Here is a 20291-nt window from a genome sequence, read left to right as displayed (position 1 = left end):
GTCCAATAACAGTCTTGCATTTTGATATTGAAAAGCGCATCGCTCCCAAATGCCATTGAAGTCCACTGAGGCTGGGAGTCCGTGGGCGGGCGTTTTCGCAGTATTTGTCCAATAACCGTCTTGCATTTTGATATTGAAAGCGCATAGCTCCCAAATGCCATTGAAGTGCACTGAGGCTGGACTGCATCGCGCTGTCACGAGGGGGAAAAACTCACGCACACATTAGGCGAACTGGGGGAAGTTATAACGGAATGATTTCGCACTGTAGTTGGGTTGAGCACATATATTTCTATGATTCTGGATCTGAAATAGCAATGTTATAAGGTCAGCTATAACATAAGCCTAGCGCAATTCATCCTACACGATGTTCGTCATTTTTAGAGGAGGCTGAGCCTCCCTCATTGTCTTAGAGCAATCGCCCGTGATAAGCTCACTAGGCAAAATGTGAAATTCAGGGTCCATGGTTTGATCCTGAGGCCAAAGTTACTGGTTTATTCTTCTTCACAATTGACACACTTGGAGAAAAATTTTATGAGAAAAAATTAAGAGAAATTCAACACAAATTAAAATATGACTAAAGCTACAACCTCTAAACCTGACTCTAACTTCAGCCCTTCATATTTGTGTATATGTTTGTGAAATGCATCACAGAGTACACACAGGGATATATTAAAATGCACACTTGAACTTGATTTTATTTGACAGGAAACTTAACTGGCAACAGTCATTACAGTTTATGTTACACATTAAGAAGCAAGTGCTCAGAAATTATAGGTTAAGAAACAACATGAAATGATGTAGACATCTTAATAATAAACTAATTTGTCTACATGCACAGAAAAATGCACAAATCATGAAAAAAACAAGAAAAATGTATCACATGACACCTGTATAACCATCACCAATAATTAACATTTTAATATCACTGTTTGCAGGGCGAGGTGTTCTAAACTTCCTGCATGGGTGTAAATGATCTGAATGTGGTTTGTTTCCCAGATGAAAAACACATAAATGTGCATCCCAAACACACTGAAGAATAAAAATCCAAATAGATAAATAGATTTCACCTTAATTGCCTATAAACCCTAGATTAATAAGAAAAGCAAGTATATTATAGGTATTGTTCTCTGATAATATGAAAAGATCATGCTGTATGGAGACAGTGGAACTGACCAAATATGATATTAAAAATAAATTGGTGAAACATCTGGATAAAGAGTATAAATTTATATCAATAATGTATACAAGAGTCTAAATGAGACATTATTGTAGATCTGCTGATGGTGAATACAGATGGTGGACCATAGCTTGTCTTCAGGCTTCATGTTTACTCAAAACATTTCTTCATTAATCATACAAAGAAAATACAAAGATTTTAATTGCAATTATAGAAAAAGCTCATGAGATCACATTCCTACAAAAATACTGTGACTAACGATTATAGATAGAGCAGATGAAGTTGAGTTTGTAGCTCTGAGGCATGTCAATCCACTGCTGCTGTCCTCTAGACTGAACTGCTCCACTTCTCTTCTCATGGCTGCAGTCTTCATTCCATGTCCCATTCCCTGGGGCCCAGTCCTGATAGCAGACCATGGTTCCAAAAACCCAGAACCAGATCCGCTGGGCACAGTCGTGACTCAGGCCGAGCCACACCTGTTCAGTGGAGGCATCTTGAACCACCTCCTTCACCCAGAACTGCATCTCCTCAGTGCGCACTGAGACCAGGTCATAATGATGATTCCTGCAATAATTCAGAGCTTGTCGCCAGGTCAGATTCTGTTTGATCAAGATCAGTCTGTCTGGAAAAAGCAAACATTCAATAAAAGATTAAGTGAATATTTACAGACCAGTATAACGTTTCTCTGTTTTTTTTCTCTCTGTGTTTAGGAGAGGAACATTAAATTAGCAAAGATATCTGGACATAGTTGAAATTATGGCCATTGGGAATATTTATTTTTTTTGCAAATGTCTGTATTTATGCAAAAGTTTTATGTTTCTTGCACATTTTATCCACAGATTAATTTACTGTTGAATTTATATCACAAAGTATACTGAATACAGTTTCGACAAAACAGCATCAGTAATCATTAATCATTGAAAAAAAACTATTTGTTGAGACACCATTGTTTAACTCACTTTCATGACAGATGAATGGGAGTTTTTCTATGCAGCTCACATCACTCCAGTAGTGTGGCTCAGACACAGACACTGCAGCACAGTTCAAACCTCCACTGGGTTTGTTAGACCTCCAGTATCTGAATGAGGAATTACTCTGATCTGACCACTCCCAGAAGTCATGAAACAGACCAATCGAAAAATCCCAATAACTTGAATTTTGCATCATTCCCCTGATCTCCTCATTTTCAGTTTGGTTCCTCACACTGACCAGGTCGGTGTGATTCTCTCGGCAGTAGGTCTGTGCTTCACGCCAGGTCTTTTTCTCATTAATCAATATGAATCTATTTGTGCTTGTGTTCGTTTCTGAAAGACATTTAATTTACACCATGAATAATTTGTTCATGACTCAGATATCTGTCTTTTCTGCCATCAAATGAAAAATATCAAGGAAATAAAATCATACACATAGATCATCTAGGTAATTTTTTATTGTAAAGCCATTGATTGGGTTTTCTTTGTTTTGTTTGTTTGTGTTTGGTTGATTGTTTTGTTTTACATTTATTAACATCAATTTGCAAGTTCTTACCTTCATAACACACAAAAGATAATGGCTCATCACAGGGGACATCATACCATCTGCCACTGTATTTATACATGTAAGCACAGAATGCATTTTTTCTGTCGGAGTTTGGTTCTCCACTATTCCAGTTTCTGTAAGTGTCTCTGTAGAAAGTTTGGTCTGCCAGAGACCACTGCCATTTCCCAGTGCCCCCGCTCTGTAGACCGATCCAAGCTTGCTTTGCAGTTTCCTTCTTCATTGTGTAATCCAGTTTCATCATCTCTTCCATGTTGTTGATGGAGGCCAAATCCGTGTATTTCTCTCTGCAGTAAGTCTGAGCTTCACTCCAGGTTTTATTTTCATTCACAAAGTAATAGCGATGAGGAACATATGCCCTGATACCACATACTATTGTGAGACACATGAGAAAGAGACATGTTTTAATGTGATGCTATACTTCTGCAGAAATTAAACATTTACAGTCATGTGAAAAAATAATTAAATCCCATGGAAATTGTAGATTTTTCTCAATGTCAGTAAACCCGCTGAAGCTCAGCAGACTACAAACATGGACTCCCCGAACTACAACTCCCATAACACACAGTGCCCTTTGTCTCCCACCTATGGAATCACAGCTGACTGTCATTTCTTCAATCACCTGCCCTCTCACCTCTCAAACACACCTTTGTGAAGTATTGTTCTGCTCTCAGTACATACCAAGCCTTGTATCTTTCTGACTGCTCATTTCAATTCTGACCCTCACTACTTTCTTCTTGTTTCTAGCTCTTAATCATTCCTACATTACATTGTTTGCCGATCACCCAACCCTCGCTAGTTTACTGACTCTGATTCCTGCAGCTCAATTTGGCTTTGATGACTTTCTGCACTCTGTCTTCCTCTGCACGTACATTCATAAGTGCCTGCATCCTCACAGGATACTTTGCCAACATGGATGTAGTGGAGGATTCCAAACAGACTGCTTTAAATGTGCAGGGGCATTTGCTAGGAGAACATCAGCAGATGCTTACCAATCTCAACAACCAGATGGCTCATCTTGCAATGGTGATGTCACAGGCCCTCCTAGCGTGCCCAGAGTCTCCTCTCAATCTGGCATTGCAACTCCCCACTCCAGAGAAGTTTGCTGGAGATGTCAGCACATGTAAAGGTTTCCTGTTACAATGTTCTTTATATTTCACCACTATGCCCAGCCTATCTGACGAGCATAAGATCACTAAATTATTGTCTTTTCTCATTGGCAAAGCACTCTGCTGGGCAACTGCAATCTGGAACAAGGGTGGCGAGCAAACTAAATCCTATGAATGGTTCCTCTCGCTATTCAAGAGAGTATTTGACCACGAACCCGAGGGGATAGAGGTTGGAGAGAGCCTACTCGCTAGTTCCCAGAGTAATCGCAGTGTAGCTGAATATGCCCTGGACTTCAGGACACTAGCTGCCATGAGTGGATGGAACGACCCTGCCCTGAAGGCAGTTTTTCACCAGGGTCTCCATCCTGAGATCATCAGTGAACTGGCTTGTAGAGATGAGAACCTTTCTCTCAATTCCCCCATAGATCTACTCATTCATCTCAACCAGTTGCTTAAGCACTGTCCTTCAATTCAAGATTGTGCCAGGACTGCTCTGCCATTGGAGGACAATGCACCAATGGAGGTATCCTGCACTAGACTAACCAGTGCTGAGCAAGCTCAATGACACAAGGAGGGGTTGTGTTTCTACTGCGGGAGCTCCAAACATAACATCCGGAACTGTCCAATCTAACCAGCCCACGAGAACCCAGCTGAACAACCCATATCCTCCACGAGTGTGGTGAGAAAGCGCTCCTCTAGGTATTTCCAGTTACCAGTAATACTGAAAGTTGCATCTTATACTCACACCCTATCTGCTTTCATAGATTCAGGGGCAGAGGGGAACGTTATTGGTTAAGCTATCGTGCAGGAGCTCAACCTTCCCGTCACCCCACTGCACAGTACACTTAGCATCTGGACCATCAATGGAGGACCAATAGGTGATGGGCTGGTCACTTCATGCACCCAACCTGTTCAGGTCCAGGTTGGAGCATTACACAAGGAGCTCATATCTCTCTACATTACATCAACCGTTAATCATGACAGTATTCTCAGATATCCCTGGCTGCAACACCACGACCCTCTCATCTCCTAGCAACACAAGGGAATTATCAAATGGTCACCCACATGCTTCCAGAGCTGCCTTTCTCGTCCTCAGGTCCAAGTAGCCTCCACCTCTGTGGAGAGCCCTCAACCTGACTCCATTGACAATGTGCCTGACTGCTATTGGGATCTCTCTGAGGTCTTTAGCAAAAGGAAGGCCTGCGGGCTACCTCTGCACAGACCTTACGACTGCACCATAGACTTACTACTAGATATGTCTCCACAGAGCAGTCACATTTATTCCCTGTCCCAGAAGGAACACACTGCCATGGAGGATTACATACAGGAGGCTTTCAAACAGGGACATATTTGTCTGTCCAAATTTCCCATATCAGCTGGTTTCTTTTTCGTGGAGAAATGTGGGGGCAGGCTGCGGCCCTGCATCGATTACAGAGATCTAAACCAGGTCACTGTCAAGTATCCATATCCTATTCCTTGGTTCCAGCAGCACTAGAACAACTATGAACCGCCAAAATATTCATGAAACTCGACCTACACAGTGCATACAATTTGATTCGGATCAAGGAGGGTGATGAGTGGAAAACTGCATTTCGCACCACTGCTGGACACTTCAAATACCAGGTCATGCCTTATGGCCTTTCTTCAGCTCCCATCGTGTTCCAGTGTTTCATCAATGATGTGCTCCGGGACACGCTGTCATTGCGTACATAGATGACATCCTCATCTACTCATCAGATTTCCAGCTTCACCAGGAACATGTTATGGCCCTTTTCCACTACCCTTTTTCAGCTCACTTCAGCTCGATTCAGCTCACTTCAGCCCGACACGGCTCGCGTTTCGACTACCTTAGAGCAGCATGACTCAGCTCGCTTCAGCCCTACTGAGCACCCAAAACTCGCACGGTTTTGGAGTGGGGCTGAAGCGAGCCAAACCGAGCCGAGTGGGGCTAGGGGCGTGAGGAGACACTCCCCTGTGCACTGATTGGTGAGGAGGAGTGTCCTCACACACCCCGCGAGCACGCTGGGATCTGTAAACACCGTAAACCCGGAAGAAGAATAATTACGAATTACGAGAATTTCTGAAGCCTTAGGCGCCTCGCCTCATCTATACGCTCTTGCCAGTATCTATTGGTGTTGTCGGTGACAACAAGCCACAGCACCAAGACCAGCAACACTAATGACTCCATGTCCTCCATGTTTATTGTTTACTATCTGGGTCGTGAGACTACCGCTTAAAAGGTCACTGATGTCACTGTTTGTGCTGCCTAACAACATCACGTGACATCCACCCACTTTTGCTAACTCCACCCAATGTGTCCACCCACTTCCAGCCAGCACGGTTCAGTGCGGTTGTAGTCGAAATGCAACTCCAACAGCCCCACTCAGTTCGACTCGACCCAACTCGGCACGGCATGGCTCAGCCCAACTCAGCCACGTTGGTAGTGGAAAAGCAGCATTAGAGCAGTCCTCAGGTGGCTACTGGAGAACAACCTCTACGTGAAGGCTGAGAAGTGTGAGTTCCACCAAAGCAGGATCTCCTTCCTGGGCTACATCATCAGCGCCAGTGGAGTCAGTATGGACTCGTCCAAGGTCTCAGCCATAACATCCTGGCCAACACCTTGATCTATCAAAGCTTTTCAATGCTTCCTAGGCTTTGCCAATTTTTACTGCTGCTTCATCTGAAACTTCAGCACTCTGGCAAACCTGCTAACCTCGCTACTAAGGAAAGGTCCCAAGAGTCTACATTGGAACCCAGTGGCCGAGGAAGCCTTCAACCTCTTCAAGCGAGCTTTCACATCAGCCCCTATACTCCAGCATGTGAATCCTGCAAAACCATTCATCATAGAGGTAGATGCATCTGACACTGGAGTAAGGGCCATCTTGTCCCAATGTTTTGGGGAGAAACAGAAGCTATACCCCATAGCCTTCTTTTCCAAGAAACTAACCTCAGCAGAGAGAAATTATGATGTAGGAAATAGAGAGCTGCTTGTGATCAAATTGGCTCTTCAAGAGTGGCGGCACTGGTTAGAGGGAGCAACACACCCTTTCACCATCCTTACTGATCATAAGAATCTGAGTACCTCAGAAAGGCCAAGAGATTGAACCCTCATCAGGCCAGGTGGGCTCTATTCTTCATGCGCTTTGACTTCACCATCTCGTTCTGTCCAGGGTCCAAAAATGTCAAGGCAGATGCCTTATCCATGGTGTTCAGACTGTCCCACCATGAAACGGGTGCCCATCCCATTGTCCCACCACAATGTTTCATGCAGTCCATCACCTGGGAACTAGACAAGGAAATCAAAGCATCACAACCTCAAACCCTGCCAGTCAACCTCCCACCTGGTCTTCTCTATGTACCAAAGCATCTCCACAGTAAACTCATCACCTGGACACATGCATCTCCCACCAGAGGACATTTGAACAGTCAATGAACCCACCAGATGCTAAGGAACAGGTACTGGTGGGAAAACGTTATCGGAACTCAACCAGTTCGTCGCCTCCTGCTCTGAGTGCACTCAAGCAAAAGGTCCTGAGAGCCCCCCTGCAGGTAAATTATGCCCACTACCCATTCCCCAAAGACTGTGGTCTCACCTGGCAATCAACTTTATCACAGACCTACCTCCCTCTCAAGAAAACACCATGATAATGGTAACCAAAGACAGATTTTCGAAAGCCCTGAAACTCATCCTGCTGCCTGGCATCCCCACAGCCTCTCAAACCACAGAGTACTTGTTCCAGCAGGTCTTCCGATACTATGGCATCCCAGAAGACATAGTTAGCAACTGGGGACCCCAATTTATTTCCAAATTTTGGACAAGTTTCATGGAGAGGTTGGGGGTATCTGTGAGCCTCACTTCCAGCTATCACCCTCAATCCAATGATCAAGTAGAAAGAGCAAATCAGGAAATCGGCTGCTTTCTCAGAATCTATTGCATGCATAACCAGGGGGACTGGGCATGCTTCCTGCCCTGGGCTGAGTATGCACAAAACTCGCTGAAGCACTCTGCCACCCAACTAACCCCATTTCAGTGCATACTCGGCTACCAACTGCCCTTGTTTCCCTGGAATGATGCACCAAACCAGGTACAAGCTGTTGATGACTGACTGGTTCAAGTATAGTCAGACCATCTGGGAGGAAGTTCACCAATATCTGGAGTCAGCCTGTGCCAAATACAAGACATATGCAGACAAGCATAGAGGTGAGATTCCCAACTTCCACCCAGGTGATAGAGTTTGGGTGGCCATAAAGAACCTAAGGGAGACCAACACCTATAGGAAGCTCCAACCTTGATACATCGGCCCATTCAGAATCATGCGTCGTATCAGCAAAGTATCTTACCATCTCGAACTCCCTCCCTACAGCCAAATATCACCCACATTCCACATCTCACACCTCAAACCTGCCATCCTGGGCCCCCTCACCAGCAACACACCAACCCAAGAACAACCCTCACTCACCCTTGAAAAAGATCCCATCTACCAGGTCCACAAGATCCTTGATTCAAGACGTAGAGGAGAACAAGTCGAGTACCTGGTAGACTGGGAGGGGTGTAGGCCAGAGGAACAAAGCTGGGTCAAATCCAAGGACATCCTTGACCCCCTTCTGAAGCAAGAGTTCCATGTCCAGTTTCCTAGCAAACCAGCACCCAGATGTAGGGGTTGCCCCAGAAAGATTGTAGCTCCCAGAGGTAGCTCCTTGGGGGGGCTCTGTCAGTAAACCTGCTGAAGCTCAGCAGACTACAAACATGGACTCCTCGAACTACAACTCCCATAATACACAGCACCCTCTGTCTCCTGCCTACTGAATCACAACTGACTGTCATTTGCTCAATCACCTGTCCCTCCATATAAGCTCACCTCTCAAACACACCTTTGTGAAGTATCATTCTGCTCTCAGTACATACCAAGCCTTGTATCTTTCTGACTGCTTATTTTGATTCTTACCCTCGCTACTTTCTTCTCGTTTCTTGCTCTTTGTCATTCTTACACTACATTGTTTGCCAATTGCCCGACCCTCGCTAAGTTACTGACTCTGATTCTTGTATCTTGATTTGGCTTTGATGACTTTCTGCAATCTTTCTTCCTCGACACATACATCCATAAGTGCCTGCATCCTCACACTCAACATATTTAAACAAGCAAACATTTCACTCTCTTTGATACAATGCCTACAGATGAAGGTGATATACTCTCACAAAAAAAAGAACCTTGACATTGTGTAGTCATTCATCATTTAAATAAAAAAAAAGTCAGTCAAAAAAGTCAGGACACCCTGGAAAAAAAAGTACACCCTTACATTTATCACATTTTCAAGTCCATAAAATTAGAATTGGGTGTTCCTAAGTAGAACCTCCTGCACATGGAGGTGCAGGTGGAACCGGTCTTATTTAAATTTGATATATAGGGTCTACAACACGGGCGATTGCTCTAAGACAACGAGGGAGGCTCAGCCTCCTCTAAAAATGACGAACATCATGTAAGATGAATTGTGCTAGGCTTATGTTATAGCCGACCTCATAACATTGCGATTTCAGATCCAGAATCATAGAAATATATGTGCTCAACCCAACTACAGTGCGAAATCATTCTGTTATAACTTTCCCCAGTTCGCCGAATGTGTGCATGAGTTTTTCCCCCTCGTGACAGCGCGATGCAGCCCAGCCTCAGTGGATTGGGAGCTATGCGCTTGTCAATCTCAAAATGCAAGACGGTTATTGGACAAATACTGTGAAAATGCCCGCCCATGGAGTCTCACGGACTCCCAGCCTCAGTGGACTTCAATGGCATTTGGGAGCTATGCGCTTTTCAATCTCAAAATGCAAGACGGTTATTGGACAAATACTGCAAAAATGCCCACCCACGGACTCCCAGCCTCACAGTGGGAGGGACATGACAGTTTCCACGAGGAGACTGGTGATTGGTGAAAGTGGCCGGATATTTTCTTTGATTGACAGCTCGTTTCAACTATAGACAGGCAGCGGTGAATTTCAGTTCAGTCCCATGCGGATTCGCAAGTGCTGTGGTGTATTGTAAGAGATCAGCTTACATTTTGATTTCATTCATTACATACAGTTTCTACCAGCTTTTTTAGTTTGTATATATTTTCATTGTAAATAAAATGTAAATATAGTGTTGTCAAGTTTGCTATCTTAGTTCCAGAATTTTCGTTTATTTGAGTGACTGAACTTGAACTTGAGGGGGCTAGTCAGCTAGCAAGAAAGCTGTGCATGGATGCCAAGCATTGCTGATTTAATTTTGGCGAAGCCATTTGCCAGTCTTCCTTTCGAGGAAAAAATTAAAATTAAAGAGCAGGGTAGACCAACGCCTCAGATTGACTTGGTGAAAAAGGTCGGGAATAATACTCGTTCCTTTCAGCTCTCCTGGTACAAGAAAGTGAACTGGCTAACAGCAAGTGACCCACATCAACAACAGTAAATAGGCTACTTTATTAATATGTCATGGATGGACCAAAAATATAGAATCTATTTAAAATGTTTATGCTGAGTATATTATATTGGAATATATATTTTTCTGGATATGAATTAAACACAGCTACAATTTGGAAAACATTTTTAAACAAAAAACACAGCCGAGAACATTTCACACTACAGACCTGGATTAAAAGTGAAGGGTTATCAAAATTGTCAATAAAACATTTCTCAGTCAAAATAAGTAAAATATAGGGAAAGTGTCATTGAATGAAATGTGTGGCACCCAGCTCTATGTTTGGCTCCCCAAGGTCAGTGCTTGTGCTTATTCCAGAACACACTGCTGTTACTGCTGAGGTTCCTGACAAAGAGGTGCTTTCAATAATGATCAATTTTTAAACAACATGCCACAATTTTAAAATATAAAATGTTAAAATATACCCCCCCCAACACCACCATCATGTATATTGGACAGTAGGCTAATGGGCCAAAATAACCTGTTATTTCACAGTTTGTGACCCTGCCAACAATCAGCCAGATCAGAGGCAAGAGTATGGGCAAAATTGATGTGTTTTTTCTTTTTTCTTTTAAAATCTGGAAATATCATAACTGACCAGCCTCCCCTGTTTGAAAGACTACCAGCCGCCACTGGTCTACAAGTGGCGTAGATTTCAAATAGTTGCCAATTTGTCCAGGACTGGCAGAAAATTCAGAAAAATGCAGTTTATCCCTGTGTTTGTGCAAAGAGTAGCATTACCACAGGCGTGTGCACACACCATCGGATATACAATAGATATCACAATTAGCAGTAGAGGGTAAATCAGTGTCAGTGTTTTTGAGTGGCATCTCGATGTAGCAATTCAACAGTGTATATACAGTGGGGCAAAAAAGTATTTAGTCAGCCACCAATTGTGCAAGTTCTCCCACTTAAAAAGATGAGAGAGGCCTGTAATTTTCATCATAGGTACACTTCAACTATGAGAGACAGAATGGGGGGAAAGAATCCAGGAAATCACATTGTAGGATTTTTAATGAATTAATTGGTAAATTCCTCGGTAAAATAAGTATTTGGTCACCTACAAACAAGCAAGATTTCTGGCTCTCACAGACCTGTAACTTCTTCTTTAAGAGGCTCCTCTGTCCTCCACTCGTTACCTGAATTAATGGCACCTGTTTGAACTCGTTATCAGTATAAAAGACACCTGTCCACAACCTCAAACAGTCACACTCCAAACTCCACTATGGCCAAGACCAAAGAGCTGTCAAAGGACACCAGAAACAAAATTGTAGACCTGCACCAGGCTGGGAAGACTGAATCTGCAATAGGTAAGCAGCTTGGTGTGAAGAAATCAACTGTGGGAGCAATTATTAGAAAATGGAAGGCATACAAGACCACTGATAATCTCCCTCGATCTGGGGCTCCACGCAAGATCTCACCCCATGGGGTCAAAATGATCACAAGAACGGTGAGCAAAAATCCCAGAACCACACAGGGGGACCTAGTGAATGACCTGCAGAGATCTGGGACCAAAGTAACAAAGGCTACCATCAGTAACACACTATGCCACCAGGGACTCAAATCCTGCAGTGCCAGATGTGTCCCCCTGCTTAAGCCAGTACATGTCCAGGCCCATCTGAAGTTTACTAGAGAGCATTTGATTGATCCAGAAGAATATTGGGAGAATGTCATATGGTCAGATGAAACCAAAATAGAACTTTTTGGTAAAAACTCAACTTGTCGTGTTTGGAGGAGAAAGAATGTTGAGTTGCATCCAAAGAATGCCATACCTACTGTGAAGCATGGGGGTGGAAACATCATGCTTTGGGACTGTTTTTCTGCAATGGGACCAGGACGACTGATCCGTGTAAAGGAAAGTATGAATGGGGCCATGTATCGTGAGATTTTGAGTGAAAACCTCCTTCCATCAGCAAGGGCATTGAAGATGAAACATGGCTGGGTCTTTCAGCATGACAATGATCCCAAACACACCGCCCGGGCAATGAAGGAGTGGCTTCATAAGAAGCATTTCAAGGTCCTGGAGTGGCCTAGCCAGTCTCCAGATCTCAACCCCATACAAAATCTTTGGAGGGAGTTGAAAGTCCGTGTTGCCCAGCGACAGCCCCAAAACATCACTGCTCTAGAGGAGATCTGCATGGAGGAATGGACCAAAATACCAGCAACAGTGTGTGAAAACCTTGTGAAGACTTACAGAAAATGTTTGATCTCTGTCATTGCCAACAAAGGGTATATAACAAAGTATTGAGATGAACTTTTGTTATTGAGCAAATACTTATTTTCCACCATAATTTGCAAATAAATTCTTTAAAAATCAGACAATGTGATTTTCTGGATTTTTTTTTTCTCATTTTGTCTCTCATAGTTGAGGTATACCTATGATGAAAATTACAGGCCTCTCTCATCTTTTTAAGTGGGAGAACTTGCACAATTGGTGACTGACTAAATACTTTTTTGCCCCTCTGTGTGTGTGTGTGTGTGTGTATATATATATATATATATATATATAAAATACACACCCACACACACATCCATTATCTGTAGCCGCTTATCCTGTCCTACAGGGCCGCAAGCAAGTTGGAGCCTATCACAGCTGACTATGGGCGAGAGGCGGGGTACACCCTGGACAAGTCACCAGGTCATCGCAGGGCTGACACATAGACACAGACAACCATTCACACCTACAGTCAATTTAGAGTCACCAATTAACCTAACCTGCATGCCTTTGGACTGTGGTGGGAACCAGAGCACACCCACGCAGACACGGGGAAAGCATGCAAACTCCACACAGAAAGGCCCTTGTCAGCCGCTGGGCTTGAACCCAGGACCTTCTTGCTGTGAGGCAACAGTGCTAACCACTACACCACCATGCCGCATGCATATAAATACTTATAATCTGATATATATATCAGAGTCAGACATTAACTGCATTTGGACTCATAAATTGGAGACAAGGACTCAGATTTTTTCTTAATTTTTTGTAACATGACCTATGTCTTAATTCTGATGCTGGTAAAACGTCAGTCTTGGTGCTTTTAGACTTAAGTGCTGCATTTGACACGGTAGATCATTCGATACTGTTACATCAACTGGAGCATTGGGTTGGATTTACTGGTATAGTAATCAACTGGTTAAAATCTTACCTACAACAAAGATTTTTTTATGTGGCCATTGGAGGCCACAGTTCATCACCCGTGTCCTTGAACTGTGGGGTTCCCCAGGGCTCAATCCTGGGACCATTACTATTCAACCTTTATATGCTCCCACTTGGACAAATTATTAAGAATAATTCAATAAACTTCCATAGCTATGCAGATGACACTCAGCTTTACTTAGCTATGTCACCTAATGACTATGCCGCTTTTGAGTCTCTTCATAGATGCATTGACCAAATTAACAAATGGATGTCTCACAATTTTCTTCAGCTGAACGCAGATAAAACTGAAGCAATTATATTTGGCAAAAAGGAGAAAAGGCTTAGGATTGCCACTGTTCTTGAAACTAAGGGGCTTAAAGCAAAGGATACTGTCAAAAACCTTGGTGTCCTTATTGACAGCGAACTTAACTTCAACAGTCATATGAAAGTGGTAAAGAAGTCTGCATTCTATCACCTAAGAAACATTTCTAAACTCAGGGGTCTCATGTCAAAACATGATCTAGAAAAACTTATTCATGCTTTCATCTCCAGTAGGGTTGATTATTGCAATAGCCTTTTCACAGGTCTTCCAATAAAGACCATCAAAGAGCTTCAACTAATCCAAAATGCAGCAGCAAGGGTTCTTACAAGAACAAAAAGGGTAGGCCATATCACTCCAATCCTAAGGTCTCTGCACTGGCTCCCAGTGAGCTACAGAATTGACTTTAAAGCACTACTTCTTCTATTTAAAACATTAAATGGGATGGGACCCAGCTACCTACTGGATATGTTTCAATTATATGCACCAACTAGGTCTCTAAGATCACAAGAGAAAAACTTGCTAGTAATACCAGCTGTCAAAATGAAGTGTGGTGAAGCAGCCTTTAGTTGCTATGCTGCTAAGCTTTGGAACCAACTTCCAGATGATATAAAAAATGCTCCTACTGTTGTTAGTTTTAAATCCAGGCTCAAGACAAAGCTGTTTTCAGATGCTTTCACTTGATTAATTTTTACCTAAGTAATTAATTTCCTTTAACATAATTTCTTTTAATTTTGATTTTAATGATTTTACTTTCTTTATTTTAATTTCTTTTTAATCTTGGATTTTAATTATTTTACTTTTACTTTAATTCTTTGTTACTGTGATCCTCGTAGATTTTGTCTGCGGGACGATTTTTGGTGATCCTCGTAGATTTTGTCTGCGGGACGATTTTATTTGGTGATCCTCGTAGATTTTGTCTGCGGGACGATTTTATTTGGTGATCCTCGTAGATTGTGTCTGTGGGACGATTTTTGGTGATCCTCGTGGAAGAGCCACGGGAAGAGCGCGCTTTATGTGATCCTCGTAGATTTTGTCTGTGGGATGATTTTTGGTGATCCTCGTAGATTTTGTCTGCGGGACGATTTTATTTGGTGATCCTCGTAGATTTTGTCTGCGGGACGATTTTATTTGGTGATCCTCGTAGATTTTGTCTGCGGGACGATTTTTGGTGATCCTTGTGGAAGAGCCATGGGAAGAGCGCGCTTTATGAGTTAAACCCATAATAATAATTAATCTCGAGGTTGATTCCTTTTTTGAACTTTATTTCATTTTATTATTTTATTTCTACTATTGTTTAATTCTTATTATTTTTCTTCCCCAATTATTTTATGTAATTTTATTTTCTATTGTTTACTGTTCTGCTTTTACTTCTGTAAAGCACATTGAACTGCCACTGTGTATGAAATGTGCTATATAAATAAACTTGCCTTGCCTTAATTTTTTGTAACATGCCATAATAATTTTATTTTATGTACATTAATTTTTGTACAAATTTCATGCAAGAGTGTCACACTGGGTGGCACGGTGGTGTAGTGGTTAGCGCTATCGTCTCACTGCAAGAAGGTCTGGGTTCGAGCCCCATGGCCGATGAGGGCCTTTCTGTGTGGAGTTTGCATGTTCTCCCCATGTCCGCGTGGGTTTCCTCCGGGTGCTCCGGTTTCCCCCACAGTCCAAAGACATGCAGGTTAGGTTAACCGGTGACTCTAAATTTACCGTAGGTGTGAATGTGAGTGTGAATGGTTGTCTGTGTCTATGTGTCAGCCCTGTGATGACCTGGCGACTTGTCCAGGGTGTACCCCGCCTTTCGCCCGTAGTCAGCTGGGATAGGCTCCAGCTTGCCTGCGACCCTGTAGAAGGATAAAGTGGCTAGAGATAATGAGATGAGATGAGGTGTCACACCTGTCACACCTTGCACGTGCCAAGTGGACTCTCATGCATGCACCATAAAAGGCAGCAAGAACCACCGTCAAACTTGGCATATCAGATGCTCGCTGGCCATGCTGTGAAAATTTTGCATGTAGATGCTCATGTAAATTTCCAAATCTGTCATTGCTTAACTCTTGAATATTTTCTTTCATGAATAATATCATTAAAATACTTATAATCTCTGCTTTCCATAGAGATTTATCTCATTAAGATTTGTTCAGTACTTTGGGCGTAACAGCAGGTTGAACCTGGTACAACAGAGTAAAACTCTGCTCATGGGACATCAGGAAACTGCCAATGCTTTTTGAGTCACAAGAAAGCAGTCAGGCTCTCTTCTGATCAGTTTTTGACTGGGTTACTCATGGATAGCAATCAGATAACTTTTATAGTGATGTTCTCTAGCTCTCACTATTTTTGATGAAGTATTCAGCAAAATTTTCTGTCAGCGAGTTTTGATGTTAAGCTTCACAGAAGAATTTGAAGTGAGTTTCCATAGCTTTCCTGACTTATATTTTCAAATCAAACTGATTAATTTAAATAAATAATTATTTTAGAATATAACTGTAGCTGTTTTGATGAAAAATATTGAGATCTTAGTGGTTGGAATGATAAAAATCGGAAGTCAGAAACGCCTGTGTCAATTTCAATTCGAATAATTGAAATTGTTTATTGAATGTGGCTCACACAGTTTTTTTGAGGTTAGCCTTGAAAGCTGTGAATATTAATCAAAATATATCTTTTATATTCTTTAATATGAACACTAGTAGGCCCTACTTTTGAGAAATATAAAGCCCCACCGTAGATAATTTGACTAAATGATTGTACTGTATGTCCATGATGAGCCACCGTACCGCTAGGTGTATGTGTTTTTACTGATGTGCTCTGTGTCCAGTTAATTAGTTCCGTTCCACCAGGCAGACCTTGCAAGTTTACCAGTCTCATGCTAATGTCCTGCTTAGTGTTAATAAACCAACAGTTTTGGTACAAGTCACTGTGATCATTGACTCACACAGGTACGACAGAATAAATCTAAATGATGTCAGAAGACAGTAAGGACTTCTCACCAGTGAGTTACGTTTTTTTTCCTTCTCTCATCAGACTGGTTGCTTCAGTTAGTGCTAATCAACTAGCCTGAGCTAATTAGCCAGAGACACGCTGATTGCTGGACATTATGGCAGATGGATTTTGCAGACCTGACCCTTTTGTTTTTGACGAAAATGTCGCCGGAAATTGGCGGATTTTTGAGCGGGAATATGACATTTTTATCGCCACAGCACACTCAGACAAGCCTGCAAAGACAAAGGCTTACATTCTCCTCAACATTGCTGGACCTGAAGCCATTGAACGGAAGCATTAATTTGTCTATGCAGCTGAAGTGCACACACCTGGGGAAAACAGAGCAGTGATCACCCTAGCGGAGTCCAGAGAGGATCCTGACTGCCTGAAGAAGTAGTTCAGGGAAATGTGCAACCCACAAAACAACAGAGCAATGGAAAGACACAGGTTTCTCTCAAGAAATCAGAAACAAGATGAGAGCATAGAATCCTTCATCAGTGATTTGAAGATCAAATCACATTTTATGTGGATGGCGTCAATGTTGACAATCATGTTGACAATATTAGTTCTCAAGATAATGAGGATGAAGGATTTGTCACACTATACATAAACAGCAAGTCTACTGAAATGAAAGTTGACACAGGAGCAAAATGCAATGTAATGTCACAAGAGACTTTTACATGAGTGGCTAATAACAAGCAACTCATACAACAAAAGAAAGCTGCAAACCTCATTGCTTACGAAGGCACCGGAATTGAGACAAAGTGTCATGCTCCCGGGCTCAGCTAACACTCAGGACTCCACTTCCCACAATCCCCCTCATACACCTGTCACTACCACGTGCACTCCATCAGCCAACCCGGAGCCACTTCCTAGGAGTGGCTCCCCCAAGTTCTAATTATCTTCACCTGTACCTCTTTGTTTATATCTGTATTTATACCCCTCTGTTTGTTTTTCCCTTTGCACAGTATTGCCTCCACATTTTCATGAGCTTACTGAGTGTTTCTATTTCTGATTGCATTCCTGTGTATGACCCTTTTTGCTTTCCGGTTTCTTCCTGTTTTGCCTAGCCCTTGTGTTTGTTTGCTCATCTCTCTCGCTTCCTGGTTTCTCAATCCTCACCTGTCTTTCAACTATGATTTGCCTAGCTCTTGTGTTTATCTTGCCTGTGCTTTTCTGATTCCTGCTTATTGGACTATTGCCCGTTTCCTGACCACGATTTGTCTAGCCCTCATTACTATGTTAGGTTTCTCAGTATTGACCTGGCCTGGCTTTTGTACATTGTCTTCTCTCACTGTGTTCATTAAAGCATTGAGTTTATTTTTAATCCGCGAGCGTCTGGTTTGTCACAGCCACATTACACAAAGGGCTTAGTCATGTTGCAATGCCGTTTAAAGGTGCAGCATCACACACTGCCTTTCTTCATAGTGGACAGCGATGTGCAGCCACTAATCGGATTCTGTGCATGCATGGACATGGGAATTATCAAAATAAGCCCCGATGTCCACCAAGTCACCGTGGAGAGCAACACAGACTTCAGTACACAAATTTTCACACAGTACAAAGACGTGTTCAGCGATGAGCTTGGAGAACTTCCAGTCACATATTCCATGATGCTGGATCCCAGCATACAGCCTGTGGTCTGGCCAGCCCACCGTATCCCTGTAGCAATGCAAGGAAGAGTTAAAGCAGAACTTGAACACATGCAAAGCATAGGTGTCATAACACCTGTCTCTGAGCCTACAGACTGGGTTTCCTCTATGGTGGCCACACACAAGAAGGACAAGCAGGAAATAAGACTGTGTATCAATCCTAAAGACCTCAACACAGCATTGAAAAGGCCAACATTACACATAGGGTGATGGGAAGAGGTAGCAGCACAGATGACAGGGGCAACAGTGTTTTCTGTCCTGGATGCAAATAATTCTTTCTGGCAGATACGTCTTAATAAGAAATCCTCAATGTTAATGACATTCAGTACTCCATTTGGGCACTACAGGTTTCTACGAATGCCTTTTGGTATTAACTCTGTAAGTGAGGTATTTCAGCACTCGATGGTACAGCTGTTTGTGGGCTACCCATGCTCAGTCATTGTTGATGACATCATCATCATCACTGGAGGCTGTGGAATAGCTGAACATGATGTCAACCTGAGAAAAGTGCTTGAAAGAGTGAGAGAGGTCAACCTCAGGCTAAATCCAGTCAAGTGTAAGTTTTACGTGGATCAAGTAGGCTATGTAGGCCACATCTTCACAAGCGAGGGCCTAAAAGCTCACCCCTCTAAAACTGCAGCTATCACCAACATGCCGGCCCCCACAGATATCACTCCACTACAATGTTTTCTTGGAATGGTAAATTACCTTGCCAAGTACATTCCAAACTTCAGTGACATTGCAGCACTTCTGAGGAAACTGACCCATGAGAAGATGGCATGGTGCTGGTTCCCACAGCATCAGGAGGCATTTGACTGCCTCAAGTCATACCTGTCCAACCCACCAGTATTGACATACTACAATGTTAAGGAGCCAGTCACACTTACCTGTGACACATCATGCTATGGACTCAGAGCAGCATGCATGCAAAACAGCAGGCCAGTAGCATTCGCATCACATACCCTCACAGATACAGAAACACAATATGCCCAGATAGAAAAAGAGCTTCTAGCTGTCATGTTTGCTTGCACAAAATTCAAAGACTATGTGTACGGAAAGCCCACAGTCGTGGAAACCGACCATCAACCTCTAGTGATGATCCTAAAGAAGCCCATTCACACCGCTCCTGCCCGTCTCCAGAGAATGTTACTTTGCCTTCAGAACTATGACATCAGCTTCGTTTACAAAAAGGGCAAGCACATGTAGCTGGCTGATGCTCTCTCAAGAGCTCCAAATACACAAGTCTCCCAGAGCCCTGCTGAAAATGATGCCTATGAAGTCATGTCGGTGAGTTATATCTCCATAGCTCACCTAGAAGACCTCAGACAGCACACAGCAGAGGATGAAGTACTGCAAACCCTCAGTGCAGTCATTCAAAGAGGATGGCCCACCAGAGAAAGCCAGCTCAAGCCTGTTGTCATTCCTTTTTTTCTTCTACAGAGATTAACTCACAGTGGAGAATGGGATTATCATGAAAGGTCACAAGACAGTCATTCCCCAGTCTCTGTGCAGAGAGTACATCAACATCATGCACAAAGGACACCCAAGTGTTTCAGCAACTAAGTGCAGAGCTAGAGGCATCATATTTTGGCTGAGAATGTCAAACAACATTACTGAAAACTACTCACCTATGCAGTATGTAACAGCACCAAGTCCCACTGGCAAAAGGAACCTCTGCAACTCCAACCAATTCCAGATCTCCCATGGTCCATAGTGGCCACAGACATGTTCGAATGGTGTGGCAAACACTACCTAGTGCTTGTAGATTCATATTCCGGCTGGTTTGAAATTGACCTTCTCTGTGACCTAACATTATCAGCTGTGATATCCAAACTGAAAAGACACTTCTCAGTCCATGGCACACAACACACCCTCTTCTCTGATAATGCTAGGCAATACACCAGTCAGTGTTTCAAGGACTTTACCAAACA

At 42.8% G+C, this 20291-nt stretch overlaps 1 protein-coding gene across 3 annotated transcripts in view; it reads right to left on the bottom strand.

The window, feature by feature from the left end:
• Nucleotides 1–669: 669 nt before the first annotated feature.
• Nucleotides 670–20291, bottom strand: part of LOC132866618 (macrophage mannose receptor 1-like) — a 57440-nt gene continuing 37818 nt past the window's right edge. For all 3 annotated transcript variants that reach the window (XM_060899411.1, XM_060899413.1, XM_060899412.1), the window contains 3 exons: nt 2705–3085; nt 2137–2481; nt 670–1799 (listed from right to left, as the gene is read on the bottom strand). In XM_060899411.1, coding sequence (XP_060755394.1) covers nt 1432–1799; nt 2137–2481; nt 2705–3085 — 1094 coding nt within the window. In that variant the 3' untranslated portion in view covers nt 670–1431. The remainder of the gene's footprint in view (nt 1800–2136; nt 2482–2704; nt 3086–20291) is intronic.

This window comes from Neoarius graeffei, chromosome 18, assembly GCF_027579695.1.
Source record: "Neoarius graeffei isolate fNeoGra1 chromosome 18, fNeoGra1.pri, whole genome shotgun sequence".
NCBI lineage: Eukaryota > Metazoa > Chordata > Actinopteri > Siluriformes > Ariidae > Neoarius > Neoarius graeffei.
The sequence above is the reverse complement of the archived record's forward strand: the minus strand, read 5'-3'. Positions and strand labels throughout refer to the sequence as shown.